The sequence below is a fragment of the Neovison vison genome, chromosome 3 (assembly GCF_020171115.1).
Source record: "Neovison vison isolate M4711 chromosome 3, ASM_NN_V1, whole genome shotgun sequence".
NCBI classification, from domain to species: domain Eukaryota; kingdom Metazoa; phylum Chordata; class Mammalia; order Carnivora; family Mustelidae; genus Neogale; species Neogale vison.
The window spans coordinates 31590450-31611679 of record NC_058093.1 but is presented as its reverse complement, the minus strand read 5'-3'; the positions used below and the strand labels follow the sequence as shown (position 1 = coordinate 31611679).

At 41.8% G+C, this 21230-nt stretch overlaps 1 protein-coding gene across 2 annotated transcripts in view; it reads left to right on the top strand.

Annotated features, from left to right (window-relative positions):
- Nucleotides 1–14101: 14101 nt before the first annotated feature.
- EPHA4 (EPH receptor A4) overlaps nt 14102–21230 on the top strand; it is a 144239-nt gene continuing 137110 nt past the window's right edge. The window contains exons 1-3 of one of the 2 annotated variants that reach the window (XM_044241686.1): nt 14102–14182; nt 15149–15272; nt 18371–18438. In XM_044241686.1, the coding sequence (XP_044097621.1) occupies nt 15182–15272; nt 18371–18438 (159 nt within the window). In that variant the 5' untranslated portion in view covers nt 14102–14182; nt 15149–15181. The remainder of the gene's footprint in view (nt 14183–15148; nt 15273–18370; nt 18439–21230) is intronic. The other variant, XM_044241685.1, reaches the window with a different exon arrangement.

Sequence of the window (21230 nt, the reverse complement as noted above, 5' to 3'; positions counted from 1 at the left end):
GAGTAAAGGTCCTTCTCTTCCACATGACAGTCCTCCATTTCCTTGAAGACAGCTGTCATGGTCTGCTAAGCTAAGCTTCTCTTTGTTAAACATTACCCACTCTCCTCAACAATTTCTCACAAGTCATGGCCTCAAGGCTCAACCATCTTTGTAGCCCTCCTCCGGATTTTTGTCATTTGTCAATGTCCCTGTAAATATGTGGAATCCAAAAAGGGACATCCAACTCCAGATGTGGTGTACGCCATGTAGAAGACAGTAAGACTGTTGCATCTCTTCATCTGGATACAGAGCTTGGGTTATTTAGGCTAAGACAACATTCGTTTTATCATCTTCTCTATTACATGGTGGACACATGTGGAGCTTTTCATCCACTAACCCTAACAGCTCTTTCTTCACATAAACTGGCATGAGGTCGTAGCTACTTTATCCCAAATTTACAGAGATGGTTTTTAAAAAATCCAAAACTAAAAATAAATAAATAAATAAATAGATCAATCTAACCCTGAGACATTATGTTTATCTCAGTAAAATTTTACTTTGCAAGGGCTTTATTCCACTGTTCTAGTATACCAAGATTATTTAAAATCTGGTTCCTGCTCAGTAAATTAGCTGTTCTTCTCAGTCGTGTACCAGAGACATGATAAGCTTGCTTTGGATTTCACCATAATCACTGATGAATGTGTTGAACGAGACAGAGCCATCTTGTACATTATAACATGAGAAATCTTATTAACTGTCCTTCTGAAATTCAGATACACTGTGGTGCTATGTGATTAAACTATTCCATCAGAAAAGAAGAGCTGTCGAGATGATTTACTTGTGTGCCTACTATGTGCCAGACATTTTCTACGCACTGAGGTATGACTTGAGTTTAGTGAAACAATTCTTCTGCCTAGTGATCGCCTCTTCCATTACTTTATGTTCCCAAACTATATTTTTAACAATTTGTCAGCACTGTTATGACATTTACCCAGATATCATTGTTAATTTGACGAGTTTATACTTCTGGAGTCCAACCTTTTCAGTTTGCAAATAACAGAATGTTATTTGTCGCTTGCCACTTTTTTTCATATCCCATTCATTCACAGAGTGTCCTCAAGATTATCAACCATGACTCTGCAGTCATACCTGTGAGTTATTTTATTTTCCGGGGAAAGAACTGAATGGTACTTGGAAAGTTGCAGTTACTTAAGTTGCTCTCTCTTCTCCTCTCTTCCCCCATTCTGGGGAAACTGTATCTGCATTCATTATCACTGTGACCTACCATCTAACACAGGGCTTAATTGTTGACTGCTTAAATTTTCAAACTTTTTTCCTTCCTGTTCCATTTTAAAAACCTATCTCTTCATTTCAGTGGGGGGGGGGAAAAAGGAAAATTAAGCTAAATATGTTGTCTTCTTTTTTATTATTAATATTAAAGCATCTTTCCCCAGGCATGATCAACAGATCAGTCCCTTATCCATTTTACAAAGGCAAAAAGTACCCTTCTTTTATATATATATAAATATATATATATTTAATTGCTTTATATATGTATATATATATACATGTATATATATGTAATCTTCATGAAGATAATGACCCTAGATTCCAGGAGGCTCTCTTGCTTTCTATATCTGGGTTTGTTACTGGATTGTTTGGAAATTTTGTATACTTGTTTTCCCCTTTTGTACTATGTTGCTAACTTACAAAGTTGTGAAAATGTAGCCAACTAAAATGAACAATTTATAAAAATTGTCATCAGATTTCTATAGAAACAATCAGTTGAATTTCCAGTGTAGGACTGATCTTTTTTTTTTGGTAGCTTCTGCAGAAGCTTATAATCTCTAGACAGTAACACATTTTATTGAATGGACCAATAAAATATTATTAAACTAATTATTCATTTGATTCCAAGCTCAATGTTTATGCCATCACTTATATTTTATATATGCACATGCCACAGTGGTTGGCAATAACTGTATGGTGATAAGGGTCTAGTGTCGTACATGGAGCTCTTTTGTATAGCGATGCTAGGAAGTCCCAGAGGAAAAGTTCTCAATCCCTGCTTTTGAAGAAGAGAATTGATAAACTGTTACTATCTATGTTTCCAAAATGTAAATGATATGTAATTGGATGAATCGTGAAAGTTACCATAACCTATGAGTTTAGGGTTCTGCATTTATAAATGTTACATCCACACTTACATTGTATCTACTGATGTAATGAGAAGGCAATCTGTGAAAGAGTAATTTGGCTAATTCAGTCAAAATTATCATATCAATCATTTGGGTATTTTAGAAGAAAGTTTTAAGTGCCCAAATTATGGAAATAATTGCTTTATTTCTCCATTCCCTTTTACTTTGTGCATATGAAGAGATAATCTGATAGTCTTTTTTTTTTTTTTATTCTTAGAAAAAAACAGCATTTAAAATTGGGAACCACGCAATATAATCACTGAAAACCTTGCACAATTTTGCATCTGGCTTCTTTTGATAAATATTATCTTCTCATTTTTGTAGCAATTTTTCAAAAACAAAGAGCGTCTTTTTCCAAAATTATTTGTCAGTATAATGCAAATTAAAAATTGAAGCATAATATTGTAGCTTCTTTCCTTATAACTTGGCAAAAACTGCCTTGAATTGAATTGGATTATACTGGTTTACTTAACTCAGTTAAAATCAGTAAACATAAAAGAAAGTGGATACTGATGTTAATTTTATTCATGTCTCAGATTTACAATAACCTCAAATTATTTTGTTTGATTTGTTTCTCCACCAATAATTTAGCTTAATTTATCTCTATACACAACCTGAATAAGTTATCAAAGTATTGAAATTTATAATTCTTTCAGGAAACCTGTGATGCTGAGAGTGTCCTTGTTTTTGCACCCAATGAAAGATTTTGTACAACCTGCAAGAAAATTTTCTAACCAAAAGATAGCAGTGGATTGACTAATTAAAAATGCATCCATCTGTTGGCTTGCTTGTTGCCTTTCTTTTTGAAACATGCAGATCTAAGTGGGTTGTTTTATTTATGAAGACCCTCTAACTGTGAGAGTTATGAATTCATAAGCTTGCATTCACAAACACAATAAAGGTTAACATGATAACAGAAGTTAACTATATGGAGCATTTCATGTATTTCTCTCATATGGTTGAATTTTGAAATACGTGATTTTGAAGACCGGAGCTTTTTTTGTGGGTAAAATACAAAATAGGTTTTAACTAGTCTCCTTATAGAATTTTTATAGAGAATAAAAGGATCTACACCCAGAAACATCAACTTGCATGTAACCCATTTGATGTTTGCTTTGTTTTTTGAATAGCAGGTAATTATTTTGAAGTTATTGAACATGAAGCTTTATTCTTCCCCAAGGAAAAAGTGTGAAAGTTGCTAGACCTAGGATTATATTATTTTAGAGTTTAAAGGAACCAGCATGATTATCTAGTTTGGAAACTGAGGCTTCGAGAGAGACAATACTTATCCAAATCAAACAATCCAGGACTCTTGTTTTCTAATTCCACATTCCATTCATTGTTTGACATGTGTTTGTAGCCCTTTGAGCTAAATGCTTGATTTCCATGCTCTGTTTTGTTATATTATAAACAGATCCCATACTCCACTAATTAAGATTTGGTCTTCTGTGTTTGAGAGAGAGCACTTTTGACTGATAGCCGTGTTTTTATGTAAATTTCAGGCAGAAGGAAAAGTTATGGCTCACACTTTGTGATAGTCATGCAAAAAAAAAAAAACAGTTTGTACACATGCAACTACATATTGCCACAGATGAAGCCTAACATGTAAATTATCTTAATATAAAAATGGATTAATCTCCGCAAGAGATGGGCCACAGGAGGAAGACAATTCATGGAGGACTCACAGTGAGTCCAGTTCTGAACTTAAGACTGATAACCAAACGAAATAATAATGGTTGGCAGAGAAGTACTTGTGAGGCTCTTTAAAAACATCTAGATGAAAAAAAAAAAAATCCAGACAATTATATTGAATTATCAAAATACAATGAAATTTTTAAAAATGGCTTACCACAGTTATCTAGCAACTCATTCATGGAACACCAAGTTAATGTACCATACTTTTAACAATAAACAATTATTTTGTGCCAGGTACTATGTTTATGGTAGTATGCAGAATATCTCAATCCCTGTAACAGTCCTGAAACAAGCACTGTTTTTAGCTCCATTTTACAGATGAAGACTCTCACTAGGGCATGCATTTCTCTCCTAGAATGTGATACGTGTCAAGAGAATGATTGTGTTTGAGATGAAGAATAGAAAATATGAGAACTGACCTGGTGCTGAATGCCAGAGGGACAGGTAGTGTCCTTTAAGTAAATGGCACCGTTTCCTGCTTTAGCTAGAAAGTGCATAATTTAAATTTGTGTCTCAAAGAAGTTAGAAGTCACACCCCACCTGTCAGCCAAGGTTACTCTCAAATGGTCAAAACCTTGCATGTTGAATCTGTATAATGGGTCTACCATGCTATACCATGAAGAAATATATTTTGTTCAATGCTTAATTCTGACAATAGTTTCAATAGGTCAACAAATTCTGAGTAATCTTTGATTCCTGAAAAAAAAGTGGAAATAAAGGGAAATGACTTTAAAGCAATCGTTTCTCTAGAGCTCATTTTAATCACCAGTTGGAACTTTCTAAGCCATCTAACTTTAAGTGCCCTTGCTAACTACTAGCAAACTATTTGTGCTTGTTTGGGGTTTTATTCCTCTCTTTGTTGGGAGCAGTCAAATAATCAGCTAACAAAAAAGCTAATGTCAGTGGCTTTTGGGGACAATCTTCAAGCTCCTAAAATCACAAGTTGACTGTGGAGACAATGGGGAATGTAATTAGATACTCTGTTTACAGAAGTGGGCACATTTGTCCAATATGGTACAACATAAGGCCATTCATTTGGGTTTGGCAGCAAGCAAGTAATTGTGTGAAAATCTACATCTCTTCCCCAAATGGCTGTAATGAATGGGCCTCATAAGGAGAGTCAATGCAAATCTTATGTGGTCACAAAGAAGTAACCCTTCAAAAGTTTCAGGAAAATTTTTTACCATCAGCTGGTTCAATTTTATCTCATAAATTGATTGCACCCTGATTTAGTTATGAGTACACAAATAGGGAAATCACCTCTCAATGCACAGTATAACTACCTACTGAAATTAATTTTTATGATTATTATTTCCAAATTAAAAACACTGAACAGAAAAGGAAAAATGTATGTTTCCTATGGTAAAAAAAGAATTAAGGAGAAATTCAATATTAGAAACTTAAAAGAGAAAATCAATAACTTATTTTGAGGTTTAAAGAGATGATTTTATACAGATGCCAATTTTTCAGGAGTTTATTCATTTTTTTTCTTTAACACTTCAACCATCCTTTCCCCACTTCCCATATAAATTGCTTTTATTTTGAGTTAGAAGGTGAGATACCTTCAAGTATTACATGAAGGTATATTCTTTAGGGATAATGAACTTCGGTGGCATACCCAAAGTATTTGTGGGTTTGTGCGAGTTTATGCCTGAAGGTGTGCATATATGTGTGTAATATTTGTACAGACAGTTCCCAAGTACACTGTGTATCAAAATATACCAAATCAACCCACACTGAATTCTAAAGAGCAATATTATCTTGGCATTATCTTACTAGGAAAACAATTTACTAAAAGCTTTCTTTCTGTCTCAACCACCTGTAATTTATTGGGGGTTCTCAGAGCTTTAAAATATTAATTCCCAGTATTACTTCATTTGTTCTCACCAATTTCATCATTTTGAAAATTAATCAACTGTCAAAAAAGTTGAACCCTAAGTATTATTAGATTTAAATTATGCATGTGTATTTTATCAGAACATGAGGTACAAAACATATTACGAATTATATACAGGTAAATCATCTTTGAAAAAGATCTATATAAACTGAGAAAAATCAATAATAGGGCTTTAGTTTTAAAAGTTAAAGGCTGTTATCTTTGCTACTCTTCAGGTGTGTGTGCGCCCACATAATTTCCCAGAATTCTTTACATTTAAACTTGTTCGATTTTTATCCTATGTGCCAGAAGAAGCCCTGTTTTTTGAAGACTAACTATGTTCAGACAAAAAAAAAAAAATCACAAAATTATTTTCTTAGCAATTATTAGTTTTACACCCAACAGGTTTAAGGCACTGGCAAATCAAACATTTGCCGAACATTCCCCATGGATTTGCCAAGCATCTGTGTTAACATCCCAAATAAACTTCAGTGTTATAAAGTTATTTACCCAGGTTTATTGGTTATACTATTGCCCCTGAATAACTTCCACTTGCCTCTTGCCTGGTAGAAGAGAAACCCAATTGTTAGAAGCAACAATGCTCCCAGATGGCAAAACAATTTATATATGACAATAAATGATAATATTCAAATTTATATCATTCACATTTTTTTCTTTTATATTTTCTTACTTCCAATAAAACAAAAATAAAAATCAGAACATAGTAAAACTGGAATACAGCTAATACAAAAGTACAATACATTATGACGGTAAAATGTGTAAAATCTTTGGGTGACATGTACCTCAGTAGAAACACAGACAACTATATTTCATTTCCTGAGACAAGGTGAAAATTAATCTATTTATTTTTAGAGACCATCAGGGTTCCGAGTGATTTTAACATAAACCTGGAACATTTTGTCTAAAGATCCTGCAGTTTTAGCGGATCAGGAAAATTATGTCAAATTTGAGAGACTCTTCTAATCAGAATGCAGAAGGCACCAAATAAAACAAGGTAATTAAAATAAGGTCTACAACTTCATTCAGGGTGTCTTTCTAGGGATCCAAATTCTCATTTATGCTCATGCCCCTATCTGACTTTTCGGGGAAGTAAATCTACTATACAAACAGAAATGTCTCCATGGTGTGGGTTCATATTATCAGATGCAACCTCCTTCCAATATTATGACATTAAATTCTGCAGGATGCAAACCCCTCAGAGTCAGAAGCAGAACATCCCTTCAGTTACTCTCCTATTAGCAAAAACAAATATTTCCAGGCCATTTTGATGAAGAGATATTAGTACTTACAAATCGGCTTAGAATCAGTCAGTCCAGGAAAGGGGAAGCTAGACACATCTGATCACTCACACTAGGAGAGAAACCCGTCTATTCTTGGATTCCAAACCCCGGATAAAATTCAGCATGGGTGCTTTATTCTTTGCATTCACAAGCCTTGGAATGCTGACCTCCCGGGGTGATTTTCCATCACATTGATGCTGATGCAACAGATGTGGGGGTTTGGTATATATGTTTGCATTTTTGCATGTGTTTGAGAAAGCAGTTTCTGAAGGGCTCTGGACCCAAACTCCCCCAGCAGTACCCTCCCACCCCCAGCTTTCCAAGAAGAATTGGTTATATTCCCCCTACCCTTTACATCTAAATGTGGTGCTGGGCCTCAGGAGGCCTTGGTACACAAAGCTTCTCTCCAAGGCTGTCACTTGACTGACAGTAAAAAGGTTGCAGGAAGATGGACAGCTGGGTGTAGGTGGACATGGAAAAAAAACAGAGAGCCGAGCAGATTCAGTCAGAACACAGCAAGAGGAAGGTTCTAAATCGCAGACATGTCCAGACTTAGAAGGCTTTAGGATCTCTAAAACCAACTCATCTTATTTTTAATCGAAGCCAGGTTTTTAAAACAGCACCCAGGTTTATAAGCAAATCTGTAACACATAAATACGTATCATGAAGTGCACAAGGTGTATTGCTAAAGACAGATGTAAGTGGAAAGACCCAAAGCATCCTAAGTTTTCTTATTACCTCTGCAGGGATGTCTGCATTGTGAATTAAGTTCTGCGAATCACTTAACCGGGTGGCCTGCTAAGCAGTATGGGTACAAGTAGGCATTTATCAAAGTGTTTTAAATGATAACAATCCGACTGAAAACTATAAAAGTTTCAGATGAGACCATAATGAGACACACAGAGGAAATGGGGCTCACCTTTACTGAGCTGCAGTCAACTGACCATTTAATGGAAAAGACTTGATTAATATCCTGTCCATGTTCAACTACCTCTGATAGGTGTCTAGTTATATAAATGGGCAGGTTGAAGTTGCAGTGATGGGACCTCACTCTAAAAGTCAATGTATGTTGGAATCTCTCTCATAATCACCTGTGCATGTTTTGATTCAAATTAGTTTTAATTCAGAGCTGCAAGAGAAAAAGCTGACATACTTAAAAGTCATATTTAAAAATGACAATAGATATAAATTATCCCACACATTAATCCTGAATATCAGAGTGAAGCATCGGGTCTCAGAAGATAAGCCCTGTGGTATTTGCAATGTACTAGTATTCTCTACGGAAGGAAGATTTATTCCAAATAGGCACCAACTCCACCCCCAATCCAGCTAGAGACGGTTAAGGGGTGCTGTTCTCAGAAGGCTACTTGTACCAGTTTAAATAATAAATCTCATGGAAATACCATTATCTGTATTTTCATGCCTAATTTTTAACTCTTTCTCTCATTATCCAGCAAATAAAAGCTGGGGATAAATACACACAGAATTTAGTAAGAGGAAAAACAAGGGGCTGAATTGATAGACTTTAAACGTCGCTTTGAGTCAAGCGACCCATTATTAACTGAATTCTTTTGTTACAAACTGAACTGTTTTACTCCCTCCTTCAGATAACTCATTGTTTGCCTGAACTCATACCAGTTTATTTGTGCAGATAGTGAAGGTCTAAGAAAAAAGTGATTCTACATATAACTTAGTGGAAGATATTATATGCTTTCCTCCATCGTATACAACCTTATGCATACACTCCTGGGCTAACACTTATTTTATAGAAATTCTTCATGTTTTTCCACATCATATATCCACAGTGCCCCCCCAATAATGCTAGTTCTAACTAACCCATGTTCATGAATCTCACTTTTGTATTTCTTTATAGAGAAACTTTATTCATGTTCAATTGATTTCAATAAGATTTCATTAATTTACAAAGAAGCTCAAGTAGTATGTGATGAAGGAAAGAGCAGCCACTATGTTTCTTGGGTTTCCGACTGAGTTTTCTCTTAGCCCCTTTGAACAGAGTCAAGAGACGTCATCTGCTTCAGGGAAAAGACTTTTCCTATTTATTACGTTACATCAATGCTTGGGCTACAGAAATAATATATAAATATAATTTCCAAAGTAACATTTCCTCTGTAAATACACTTAAAAGTTTCCATTATCTAAACAAGCATTTATAGGATTTATGTTGTACAAAAGGAAATACATTATCTGTCATTTTAGACACCGTTAGGATATTCGGAGATCTTTTGAAATTACAAAACAAGTGTTTGGGAAATAAATACTTGGTAAACACTCTAGACTATGATGGGGAAAAGGAAAGCTAGGTTTCCAAACTTACATTCTCATTATGTAGTAAATCATAAAGTATGTTCACGGTTATGTTCTTTTTCTTACAGCATTTCATTGTGATTACACATTGTTTTTCAGGGGAAAAAAGTGGGATCTTGCAGTTCTTCTATAAATTGGTTCTCTAACCAGATAATTATTTCTCTTTCAAAAATAGCTTTAAAAAAGTTCCAGTTTATGTTATTCATATATATATCATCATTAGCTTTTCATTATAAAACAACTATAATTCCCAAAGTTTTTTAATGATCATAAATCAGTATAGCTATTAAGCATTAAAGTATTTAATTGCTGTAACTTGAAGCCTTATGTTGGTATTTTGAGTTAGAACAAGTGAATGGCATTTTATAGGTGTCTTATTGAGTTCCAGTTAAACAGCATTTTCTTTCTCACCGCTGAAATAAATAGTTTCGATGTTTAACTCATGTTCCCAGTGCAGCCAAAAAACAGATGCAAATGACCTCCTCCAAAGTCTCCTGAAGGAAGTTTCACTGTCTCCATACAGAGTTTAGTTCTTGGGGTCTAGAGTTGTCCCAGGACTGAACCGAGTGTCTTTATCTCTCTCCACCTCCCGCTTGGGAGTCCCGGGAATGACAGAATGCTCCTGATGGTTTCCGCTCAGCCCCCACATCCCTGGGGGGTAGATGTCATGCATGGTCAGGGCTGAGGAGAAACTCCTGACACATTAAACACGTGGTGTTTGGTATACAGTAGGCGCTTAACCAATGTTTGCTAGAACGGAATTAAAATTTGGGCACAAGGCTAAAGTTTCTGAAAAGCCTTCTTCCTGGAGAACTCTTTGCTCTTTTCCATCTCAGTGACTTGGGAAGGCTTTTTTCCTGTGTCTTGCCATCACACTTCTGACTCTTGAGGACCTGAGCTCTGTGGACATTTTTCCCACTCAGTTGTCAAGGGCTAACAAGAGTCCTGCTTCTTATTTGCATCAGAAATAGCATCAAAGCCTTGACATCAAAGGATGAAATCTCTGAAAGAGTTTTCTGGAAGGTTTAGGAGGCTCGCCAAACATTATTTCAGGTTCCATTTCAGGCTTAGGGTCTGGAGCGTCTTCTGCACCAAGGTGGCTGTGCCGTTCGGCAGAGCTTTGGTTCTTCCCGATCACCAATATTTCGATTTAGTTGTGGGATTTGGGGTTCTCTGCACCTTGTTTTACTTAATTGTTTTTGAAACTATTACATTTGGAGGTAAGCACTACCTCTAGGTTCAAATCCCACTGTACCATCGAGGAATGTGAGTTGAGGGAGAATTGTAACAAATCAACAATGAAGGAAGGAAAGAATTTAGAATTTATTTCCCTCCCTACTCTAGGAGTCGGTGAAATAAAACATCCACCTCTCATGGAGCACAAGACATAAATCACAGTGCCCAGTTTACTCGTGGAAAGGAAGCTTCAAGCTGAACACATGATTTCTCACTTAATAACATTAAATTATTGATAGTAAACTGGTGATATTAAATGATTAACATTAAGTGATTAACTATTAAATAGTTATTAGTGAAATGTTATTAGAGAATAATAACTACCTACCACATGCCAGGCACTATACTAGATGCTCTACAAAATTCATTCAAGTTTTAGAAGAATCACATAACTACCATTCACACATGAGGAAATTGTATCTCAGAGAGGTTAAGTAACTTACCTGCAGACACACAGGTAGTAAAAGACCAGCTGGATGTCTGTCTTGAAATTCCTGCTCTTGGCAATGGTAGAGCCCTTGCTATACTATTGGGATTTCCATTTCATTGATAACAAGACTGAAGTCCAGAGAAGTCCAGTTAAACTCGCTCAAAAAATCTAGCAGAGTGTTCAGTAAATGGCAGAGGAGTTTCATCTAGTTACATTGTCTCTGGTCTTTCATGAATTCAGTCATTGCTTACTTGCCCTCCGGTCAAAGGCCCTTTTCTCACCACTTTGGTGAAACTGGCCCACCACTGAGAGGGAGAAATGCTGGGATATTTGGTGCTGTTTTAAAGTTAAATAGACCTCTGAAAATCAACCTTAATTCAACTTTGCATTTAAGATGTCCTTGAAGCCCAAGTCTTTGTGGTAGGCACTGTACACAAAGGGGAAAAAAAAATCCAAATTTTTGAGATATTTGATTACTATATTCATTAAGCTTATAAGCACATATGTTTTGACACATCCCTTTTTTTTTTTTTAAGAAGAAACTCATGGATGAGTTATTTTTTTTTTTTTAAGATTTTATTTGTTTGACAGAGACAGATCACAAGTAGGCAGAGAGGCAGGCAGAGAGAGGAAGGAAAGCAGGCTCCCTGCTGAGCAGAGAGCCCCGATGTGGGGCTTAATTCCAGGACCCTGGGATCATGACCTGAGCTGAAGGCAGAGGCTTTAACCCACTGAACCACCCAGGCACCCCTTTTTGACACATCTCTTAATGGATTCAAAATAGTTTCAAATTCTCCCAGCATTTAGGGTGTTTTACTCTGGAGTCAAGCTAATTTATTTTATTTCTCTCTCTCTCTCTCTCTCTCTCTCTTTTTTTTAAAAAGATTTTATTTATTTGACAGAGAGAGAGAGAAAGAGAGAGAGAGACAGTGAGAGAGGGAACACAAGCCAGGGAGTCGGAGAGGTAGAAGCAGGCTTCCCACTGGGGATCACCCTGGGAATCCCACAGGCTTCACCCTGGGATCAGGACCTGAGCGGAAGGCAGATGCTTAACTTAATGAGCCATGCTAATTTATTTTCAAAGAAGGTGGTTTTAGGTACTTTCTGAGATTATGGTATTCTATTGTATGGTTATGACACCAGAGTGTTATCAATGTGTTGTAAATTCTCTTAAATGCTTGAAAATTCTTAGGTGTTTTCCAGTAAATTGGCCTGGGGCAGGGTAGGGGGTGGGGTAGTGTAGGAAGTTCCACACTGCTGATGGACAGGGCCACAGTCTTTTTTTTTTTTTTTCTCACTTCTGCCCAGTTTTGGAGAGGAACCTTGCCTAGGTTGGAGGACTTTTCCTCTAGGTAGTCTCAGTGGACAGAATTTTCAGTAGTTCATTTCTGGTACTCATCTCAGAAATTCTTTAAAGAGGAAGTTATAGTTCAGTTTTTCAAGTTCACATTTCTTGCCTTTTGGTTCTCCAGGTTATTGGGTTGCTTTGGGGTCTGAAGAAGGAAAATAGGAAACAAAAGGGGGAGTCACTCAAAGTACCCTAGCAAATGAAGCCTTGTTTTCTGGCAGCTGTGGATGCAAAGGCTTTAATATTCAGCGTGCATATCCCAGGAGAGGAAACATGGTACATGTTCTAGAAATTTCACTGTTTTTAAGGAGGCGGGCAGTCAATTTCCCATTCCACCACATACAACTCAAAACTCGTGCAGGGAGGCAAGCTGCACCTATTGTTTAAAAACATTTTAGACAGAATGCAAATTGCTCTTCCCTCTTTCCAGCGTTGCGCCAAATGACAGGGACCGATATTTCATCTCCTTTTCCTATAAATCTCAGGAAGACACATGAAAGAAGGTTGAAGTGAATCCCTTAAAGGGACTTCGTGCAGTTACTTAAATAATTGATACATACACATACCTATAAATCCCCTCCGTGCGCATTTCCCCCCTTTTGACTTGTGTGCGAACAGTAGCTACAGTAACCGAAATCCATCTCCTCAGACTGTGACATTTCAGAAGGTCTTTCACCAAGAAGCCAAAACACTTGGGGCCCCGCACAAGCTGCTCCGCAGAGGCAGCCGAGTCCCGCAGCTCCTGCACACAGCCTCGCCAAGCGCGCTCAAATAAAAGTTGCCCGGTTCGGAGTTCGCAAGGGTGGAGGCGGCTCTCCAACCACGGACCAGGCACCACGGCTCGCGCTGGCCAAGAACCTGAAGCCGTGGCAGCGACCCGCTCTCTCCTCCACACCGCCCTACCCCCTCCAGTTCGATCTAGGATTCTTTTTGTTTGTTTGTTTGTTTGTTTGTTTGTTTGTTTTCCAGGGACAGCAGCTACTCAGGCAGCCCTGGGAATGTTGACTGTGAGTTTCTCCTTGAGACGCGCTCTGATTCCATTTTCCGTAACCCAGCTAGCGAGAAACACGACTCCCGGGTCCTCTGCATCACCGCTCGCCACCACTCGCCACCACATTGCAGGCGTGGCCAGCGAGCGCGGGACGTGGGAGGGCGGATGAAAAGATGCCCCACGGACACACCTCCGCTCTGCGGGTAGCGGGTTGCAGCCTTTGTCCGCTCGCCCTTCCGCAGGGGCCACGCACTCCCGCGTCTGGCCGGCAGGTGGCGCGATTGCCCCACGATGAGTTGCTGCCCGAGCGGGAAAGGCTCTTCCACCGCCCCGCGGTCGCCCACCCGCTGGGACCCTGGCTCCGGAGAAAAACCCAGTCCTACCCAGGAGGGCGACAGAGGAGGGGCGGCCTCGGGGTGGGGGGTGGGGGTGGTGGAGGAGGAGGAGGCCAAGTCAAGAATCCGGCCCCTTTAAACCTCGGAAGAAAGGCTCCGAGTCGCGTCGGGGGGGTCGGTCCCGGGGCCGCCCGCTGCGTTACAGTCGCCCGGCGGCGCTCAGGTGGCTGCACATCTGGGGACAGACCAAGGTCCACTGGGGCCTACGTCCCCGGAGGTTGACACTGACACTCTCGGCTCCTGGGTGGGGGCACCTGCGAGGATTCCCGCCGCTTCTGTCGTCCGCCACCGCGCCCCGGGCGCGGAGAGAGGTCCCCAGCAGCGCTCGGGAGCCGTCGGAGCGCAGAGCTGCAGCAGTCGCGCCGGGCAGCCTCAGAGTCCCCCCCTGCGGGGTCTGGGCAGCAGCAGGTACCCCCGCTCCCACCTTACGCCCTTCGCTTCTGCCCCGACGCCCGGGATTGACCAGGCCTGGTTCCCGGGACGACCCCCGGGGAGCGTGCACCCTGTTCCCTGCAGCTCAGGCCGGACTTCTCGGGGCGTCCTGTCGCGATGGGAAGTACTGTCCTGGGGCCGGGAAGAGACGCGCTGCCTGAACGCGAGGTGCAACCAGAGGGCTCTTCTCCGTGGCTAGAAAGTCCCTGGTTCCGTCTCTGGAGACGGTGACTGTGCCTTGCCTCCCGCCGGGAGCTGCCCTGGACTTTGGGGACCCATTAGGTCCCTGCTTTCCAGCCAGCTGGAGAGCCGGGGAAGAAAGACATAATCAAACCAGAGGACTCCCCCGAAGAGCATTTCATTTGGAGATGCGCCGTAAAGACACCCAACAGGGCAAGGTAGCTCAGGGTGCCAGAGGCGGTGCGCCAGCCCCTGCGCGAGCCGCGAACGCGTCGACCCTCAGAAAAGAGCAACTGCAGAGTTGCAGGTCAACTTTATACTTATTTTATGGCAGTAAAAGAACCTTTTCCTCCATCTCAAAACGCTCGTGGCGGGGAGGGGGCGAGGGGAGAGGAGAGGGGGTTGCCAGTCTTCCTCGGATGCCCCCCAGTCGATTTCGGTCTTCGAAGCTCCTTCCGCTGCCCAAGGGCTGGACCCCTGAAGTTAGGTTCGGAGACCCTGCAGTCTCCCTCCGGCGGGGGCGGGAACCCGGCAGAGCTGGGTCTCGGAGGCCCCGGGAGACCGCGCGCCCTGCCGAGCCCTGAGGGGGCGGGGCCTTAGGGCGGGCTATGCTCAGTGGGGCGGGGCGGGGTCGTCCCGTCTGCGCCACCATTGGCCACGGGCCTCGGACTGGCGGGTGAACGTCACGGGCTGGGCCCACCCCCTTGGCAATGTCTTCAGCCTGCTGCACTCCTAACTTAAGCATTTATTCCACTGGGATAGAAGCGGTAGGAGCAGCGTTGGCACCGGCGAACCATGGCTGGGATTTTCTATTTCGTCCTCTTTTCGTTTCTCTTTGGGATTTGCGACGCTGTCACCGGTTCCAGGGTGTACCCCGCGAATGAAGGTAAGAGCGAGGTGGTCCTTCTGCGGTCCGGGGCAGAGAGAGGTAGATCTGCGGGTGAATGGGCCCCGGGAGCGCGAGGCCGGAGGGTATGAAGGGATCCCGGCTGAGCGGTGCGCCCCGACTCCGGAGAAGGGGGCCCGGAGGAGGGGATCGGCTAAGGGGTGTGGGAAATATGCCGGGCAGCCTTCCCCGGGCGGTGATCGTGCGTTCGGCTCGGCTACCCAAGTTTGTAGCGAAAGGACAAAGTTTAGTAGCATCCGCTGGCGAGCCCAGCTCCAGGAGCCCCAGGGGATACACGAGAGCCAACACCAGAATTTAAAAAAAAAAAAAAAAAAAAATTATTTGGATTTAGCGCTCCCTACCACTGCTCCCAACCCGGCTCGGGTCAAGGGGGGAACGAAAGCCTGGAGCTAAGTGAGTACTTGGTGCTCCCGGGTTCCTGCGAAAGCCTTGGACCTCAGGTTTCTGCGAAGTTTGCCGAGCCCTGGGCTTCCCGGGACCAGGCTGTGGGGCTTCAGCTGCACAGCGGTCGTGGCGCCGCTCGCAGGTCGCCAGTGACCTGGTTTCTGTAGCACCCGGCGTCAGACACCTTCTCCCCGCTGGGCCGCGCGCTACGGGTGTGCGATCGCTGGCCTACGGGGCCCCACTCTTTCCAGATCACCCCGCAGACCTGGGGACCCGCTGGCAAGTTAAGCGTAGTAGTTTTTCCTTTTTGCTCCCAGAACTATGCACTGGGTTAGTTTGGATGGAACGTGCTGGACCCGTCTGGACGCTGTTGTCTGCGCGTGTCTTTGGACGTGTTAGAATAGATTGTGCGTTTTTCTGTGTATAGGGGAGGTGGGTGTTGATCATTTATTTTCTGATGGTCTCAGAGAAAGGCGAATTAATGTGTATGTGTCTGCGTGTGTGTCAGCGTGAGTGTGTGTGTACGTGCGCGCGTATGTGTGGGTGCGCGGGTGCCTGCGTGGACGCGGACGATTGTGTGCCTCTGCGTGAGTGCCCTGATTGTGTTGTGACTGTGTTCGGTGCTGCTTGTGCTCGAATCAGTGTGCATCTAGCATTGCACCCCGACTCGTCGACTCTTTCACAGCACCCTCCCCCGCCCCCCCTCCCCCGCCCTCCCGCATCCGTCTATCCACCATCCATCTATTCAGGCGTCCATCTCTCCAGAATCCGTCCATGCATCCCTGCGCAATCTATCATTTTCCCTGTTCCGAAGGAGGGAGCCAAAAACCAACTTAGCCTTGGCTGGGCAGCTGGTACCCAGAGCTCTTCAGTCGGAGACTGGGAGATATTCACACACCTGCCGGCAGACACAGTTTGGGAGGAAAGGGGCGCTCTCCTGCCCTCTAGATCCCTTTCTCCTAACTGGCTTCTGGTGCCATCTCCGTCGCTGCGGTCCTTCGGTCCCCAGGGTCATTCCTTTTAGAGTAGCATCATGGATCTCGATTTCTCGTGACTACTTCGTACACTTGTTAGGATGTCCCCCAAGACCTCTCTGGCACCGGACATAAAGGAGATTTTCTTTTCTCTCTCTCTCTCTCTCTCTCTTTTTTTTCTCCTTCCGTTTCTTGCTTTTTTCTTTTGGAAGGAAAACTTGGGAGCGCTAGACAAAAAAACAGTGTTGATGGAGCTGTAGGCTGATGTAGAACGAAGCGGGGGGGGGGGGGTGTCTCCCCCCTCCGGCCCCTCCTCTCCCCTAAAAATTAATTCATTTTGTTGCTTTTTATTCCCATCACGTTTCCTTTTCTCCCTTTTACCCTCCCTTTCTACTCCCTCCCTTTTTTTGTAAATTGGGTCTTATTGTTCCCTTTGTGTCCCTAATCCACCTTACATAAATCCAAATGGATGTAGCAGGCTTTTCTCTAGGGACCAAGAAGAGGGAATTTGGGGAGGGGGGTGCAACCCAGGCGGGAGCGACCTAAGGAAGGCTCTACATTTTAAAATAATTAAGAGACTCTAGGAATTCAGGCTTCTAGGGAAAATCAGGAGAAAGCAGCTGTTTTTAACTCCTTTGACTTGGGGATGAATTGAGGGAAGGTGGGCAGAATTCAGAGGCCTAGTGGTGAGATGGAGAATCAGAGTGCCCAGGAGCCAAGGATGAGTGCTCCCCGTTCCCACCCCTCCCCCAGCCTAAAGAACCAGCCTCACTGATCAAATTAATAACCCAGTGGTTCCTTTGAGATGGGCTTTTCGACCCCCAGGCCTGCGGATCTTGGTGGGAAAGGGAATGTGGAGAGATGAAGAATCCCCTATGTCCTTTTCAGTGTCCTCGGTGCCTAGGACCGTTCCAGCCTGGGTGGGGGACATCAGCTCTTCTCTGAGCTTTGACATGCATGCATGGTTGGGTGCAAGACAAACACTACATCTATTAGGCAGCACTCCTTCACCTAAAATTCAAACCAGTGATTTCCTCTTAGGCCAAGGATGAGTCCCTGGCTGTCCTCTACAACACTTGGGGAAGAGAATACAACAGTGTGTTGGCATTCTAAATTCTACAGGTCTGCCATTACCCTTTTCTGAAACTTGGATATTAAAACAAAACAAAACAAAACAAAAACCGGGAATACCTCATCCAGGGTCTCTTTATTTGGTGGGGCAGGGAAAAAAGAAATTGTAGAGGAGAGAGCCTTTTCATGACCCTTTGAGTACTTCGTTAGAATTCACTTGTGGTTCTGTCACCATGATGATGAGTTATGTGGTCATCTGAAACTTCCAAAAACAAATAACTGTAGTAGATACCAGACAGAGATGAATGCTGGTTTTGCTCTGGAGTGTAGCTGCCCTACATAGATATATTTATTTTTTGAATTGCACTTGAGATTCTCTATTCATCCTTTTTCGAAAATGAATCAGCTCAGTCCTGGGATGGAATTTTAAATGCTAAGCAAGTTAAATAAATAAGAACGTGCAGATTTAAAGAGGGGAGAAGATCAAGTAAGTAATGATTATTTACATAAGTGAGACCGAGTTTAGGTTTTGATCAGAGTTGGATACGCACACCCCCAGCACATATGGAAACGCTCAGGCAAATGGTTTTTGTAGTATTGGCTTTTTTGCAATTGGAAATTAATCCATTCTTCTTTGTTTTCTTGCAGTTACTCTATTGGATTCCCGATCTGTTCAGGGAGAACTTGGGTGGATAGCAAGCCCTCTGGAAGGAGGGGTAAGTTCCGAGTTGCTCTCTGATCCAAAGGGTAAAAAGGAGTGATTAGCAACTTTCTGAGAGTCCTAATGGCTTGATTCTTGTTGATTGTGGTGAGGGGGTCAGATTTCTGCCATGGCCTATGAAGTGAATTACGCTTTGTTGGAGAAATCCTATACTCCCTTTGGATAACTCTGTCATGGAAGAACTAGAAACCAAAAGGGCAGAAAGGGGTTTCAAAATTAGGAGATTGGTGGAGGCATAGACTTAGATGCGTATTTAAAACTAAAATACCGACAAGAAATACGATCCAGGGACCAAATTAGAATTTGTGCCTATTACTGTGATGACCGTGAAGACCTGACAGGGTTAATTTTAGAGCAATTGTTCTGTTTCCAGATGAGGAAAATGAACGAATAAAGATACCAGGGGAGAGAACATGTCTGATTGTACCAGGCACAAGTTTAGTTCTGTGCCTAGGCAAAGGGGGGTGGGGGGATAGGCATCTTTACCTCTGAAACCTTATATAACCTGTAGCTCTCTTGGGCACTGAGAGGAAACCCCTTGAACTTGTGCAAGGGGTACAGGAGATACACGGTCAAAACCCCAAGCTGTTGTGCTGTTGGTGCTAAATGTAAAAAAGTTGAAGTATTTGGAATCTTGAGTCTTTGGGGAAGGGGGAGCTAAAATAGAATAGAAAGGATGAGAGCGTGTCTCACTGTTCATTCGTTCTGCAATGTGCCATCGTTGCCTCCTCCTGAAGATTTCAGAGAATACAGATCAGTGGCCACATTCTCCCTTTACCCTTCATAACAGTTCAGAATGAATCAGCTTTGGGAAAAAAATCAGAGTAGCATGTTAAAACTCAGATTTCTGTCAAATTTAAGGAACTCTCAGATCCTTTAAAAATCCAGATCATTCTGCCCTTATGTGCTTGAGAATCCAGGACTGAATCAGTGGGTTAAGAGCAATAGAAGTGAGAGACAAGTGGTCTTTAGCAGGGGAAAATGGAAATAACCAGCCCCCCAGTATGGTGCTTCCCACCTGTCCCCTGAATTAACAGGAAGGGATCAAAACAGTAAAGATGCCCAGAAATTGTTATCAAAGAGGAAGGGTTTTTTAAAAAAGACAAGAAAGTTGTGAAATGAGAGATGAATGAAAATGGAGAATGTTGTTAGGCTGTCTTTTTCCAAAACACGTCTTGGGATCTATGTGAAATAAAACGGAGATTTGCCTTGCCTTCTCGTTTTTCTGCCTGAACTTGACTGCAGTTCCTTGGATCTCTGCTGAAAAATTCTAGTCGGCCCTCAAAACCATTTTTTTTAAAGGGAGGGAGAGTGATTGGCAGGCCTCTGGCAGTGTAGACAGGCCTTATTCACTGCTGATTGCAGGCAATTGCCCTCATCCTTTGAATGCGAAGAAAGGTACAGCTTTATCTTGTGAGAGTCAGACTCTTGTTAATCCTATACCCTGGAAGGGTCACTGGTTCAGGGAGGCTTTCCCAGGCTACACCAGAAGTAAAAGCTCTTCAGGTTCAATGTATTAGAACTGCTAGCAAAATTGAAGATGGGAGGTATCAGTACTTTTAAAAATTTAATGAGTCTTATTTTTCTTACTGGCTGCACTCAAGTTTGAAGGGAGAATGCATCCAGTATGATGTGGGACCTGACCTGTTACACTAAATATACATGTGACCTGTTTAAAAGCAAGGGATGACCCATTTTTGAGTACAGTCTATGGTCTGTCTAGTTTGTGGAAAGCTTTCACTGCAACTTAATATGCTGTAGACATCCCATATCCCGCACCCACCCCAAACTGCCCAAAGAACACCTGCTCGCTTTTTCTAAACAAAAACTTCTTTCGTCTTGAGGTCTCTTAAGATAATACCATGCATAGATAGCTGAATTGTGCCCAACCCAGAACTTTTCCACGAGCTGAATGTAGACTTCTGAATGTAGAGTGTTAGCATTTTTCTTTCCTTAAATGTGATGGATGTAACATTTTAGGGACTCATTGTGGGGGGGTGAGAAATGAAATTTTATTTATGTACAATAGAATTGGTCATTCCAAAATACACAGTAGCCATTGAGAAATTTATGTGCCAGATTGCAAAGTTTCATTAACCTGTTGATTTTGGCATTAAAGAAGACTATCTCAGGCTTAGAATGAAGGGATGAATTAGGTTATCTACCAAATATGGATGGATTAGCTTTAAAAAGCCCTTTCCAGCTGAAGATAAAAGCACATTTGTGTCTTTTTTGGTTATTCTGAAATTTCTGCTTATAGTTAGGACAGTTCACATCTTTCTTGGCTGGAAATTTGGGGTCATGGTTTTGTCAATAAATAATGACATTTATTTGTTGTTATTGTTATTTTTAAAGAGAAACAGAAAATTTACTTGACAGTACCACAAGTAAAATATGAAATATAGTCAGGGACAACTCACTGTTCTCTGTTTTTCTCTAAGAACAACTAAGGAGAACATAAGAATAATAGAAAGTAATGGCTTCTGATGGCAACATTATAGCGAAACCTAATTTCTTGGCAGTGTTCATTTAAAGGAGAATATTGAATTTCTGATATTGATTGTAAAATACAAAAACTAAGGTGAGAGTTGTCATTGTTCTGGCAAATTGATCCATGTGTTTAGACAAAATTAAGTTTAGACTGGAAAATTCACATTAGATCAAACTCTTCTGTATGAACTCTGTGGAGATACCCCTGTGTGCTTTCATTTACATTGATAAATGTGTTTTTCCATATTCCCTTTGTTCTGAGATGAGAAGCATGCTGAGTAGGGTTTTTTTTGAAGG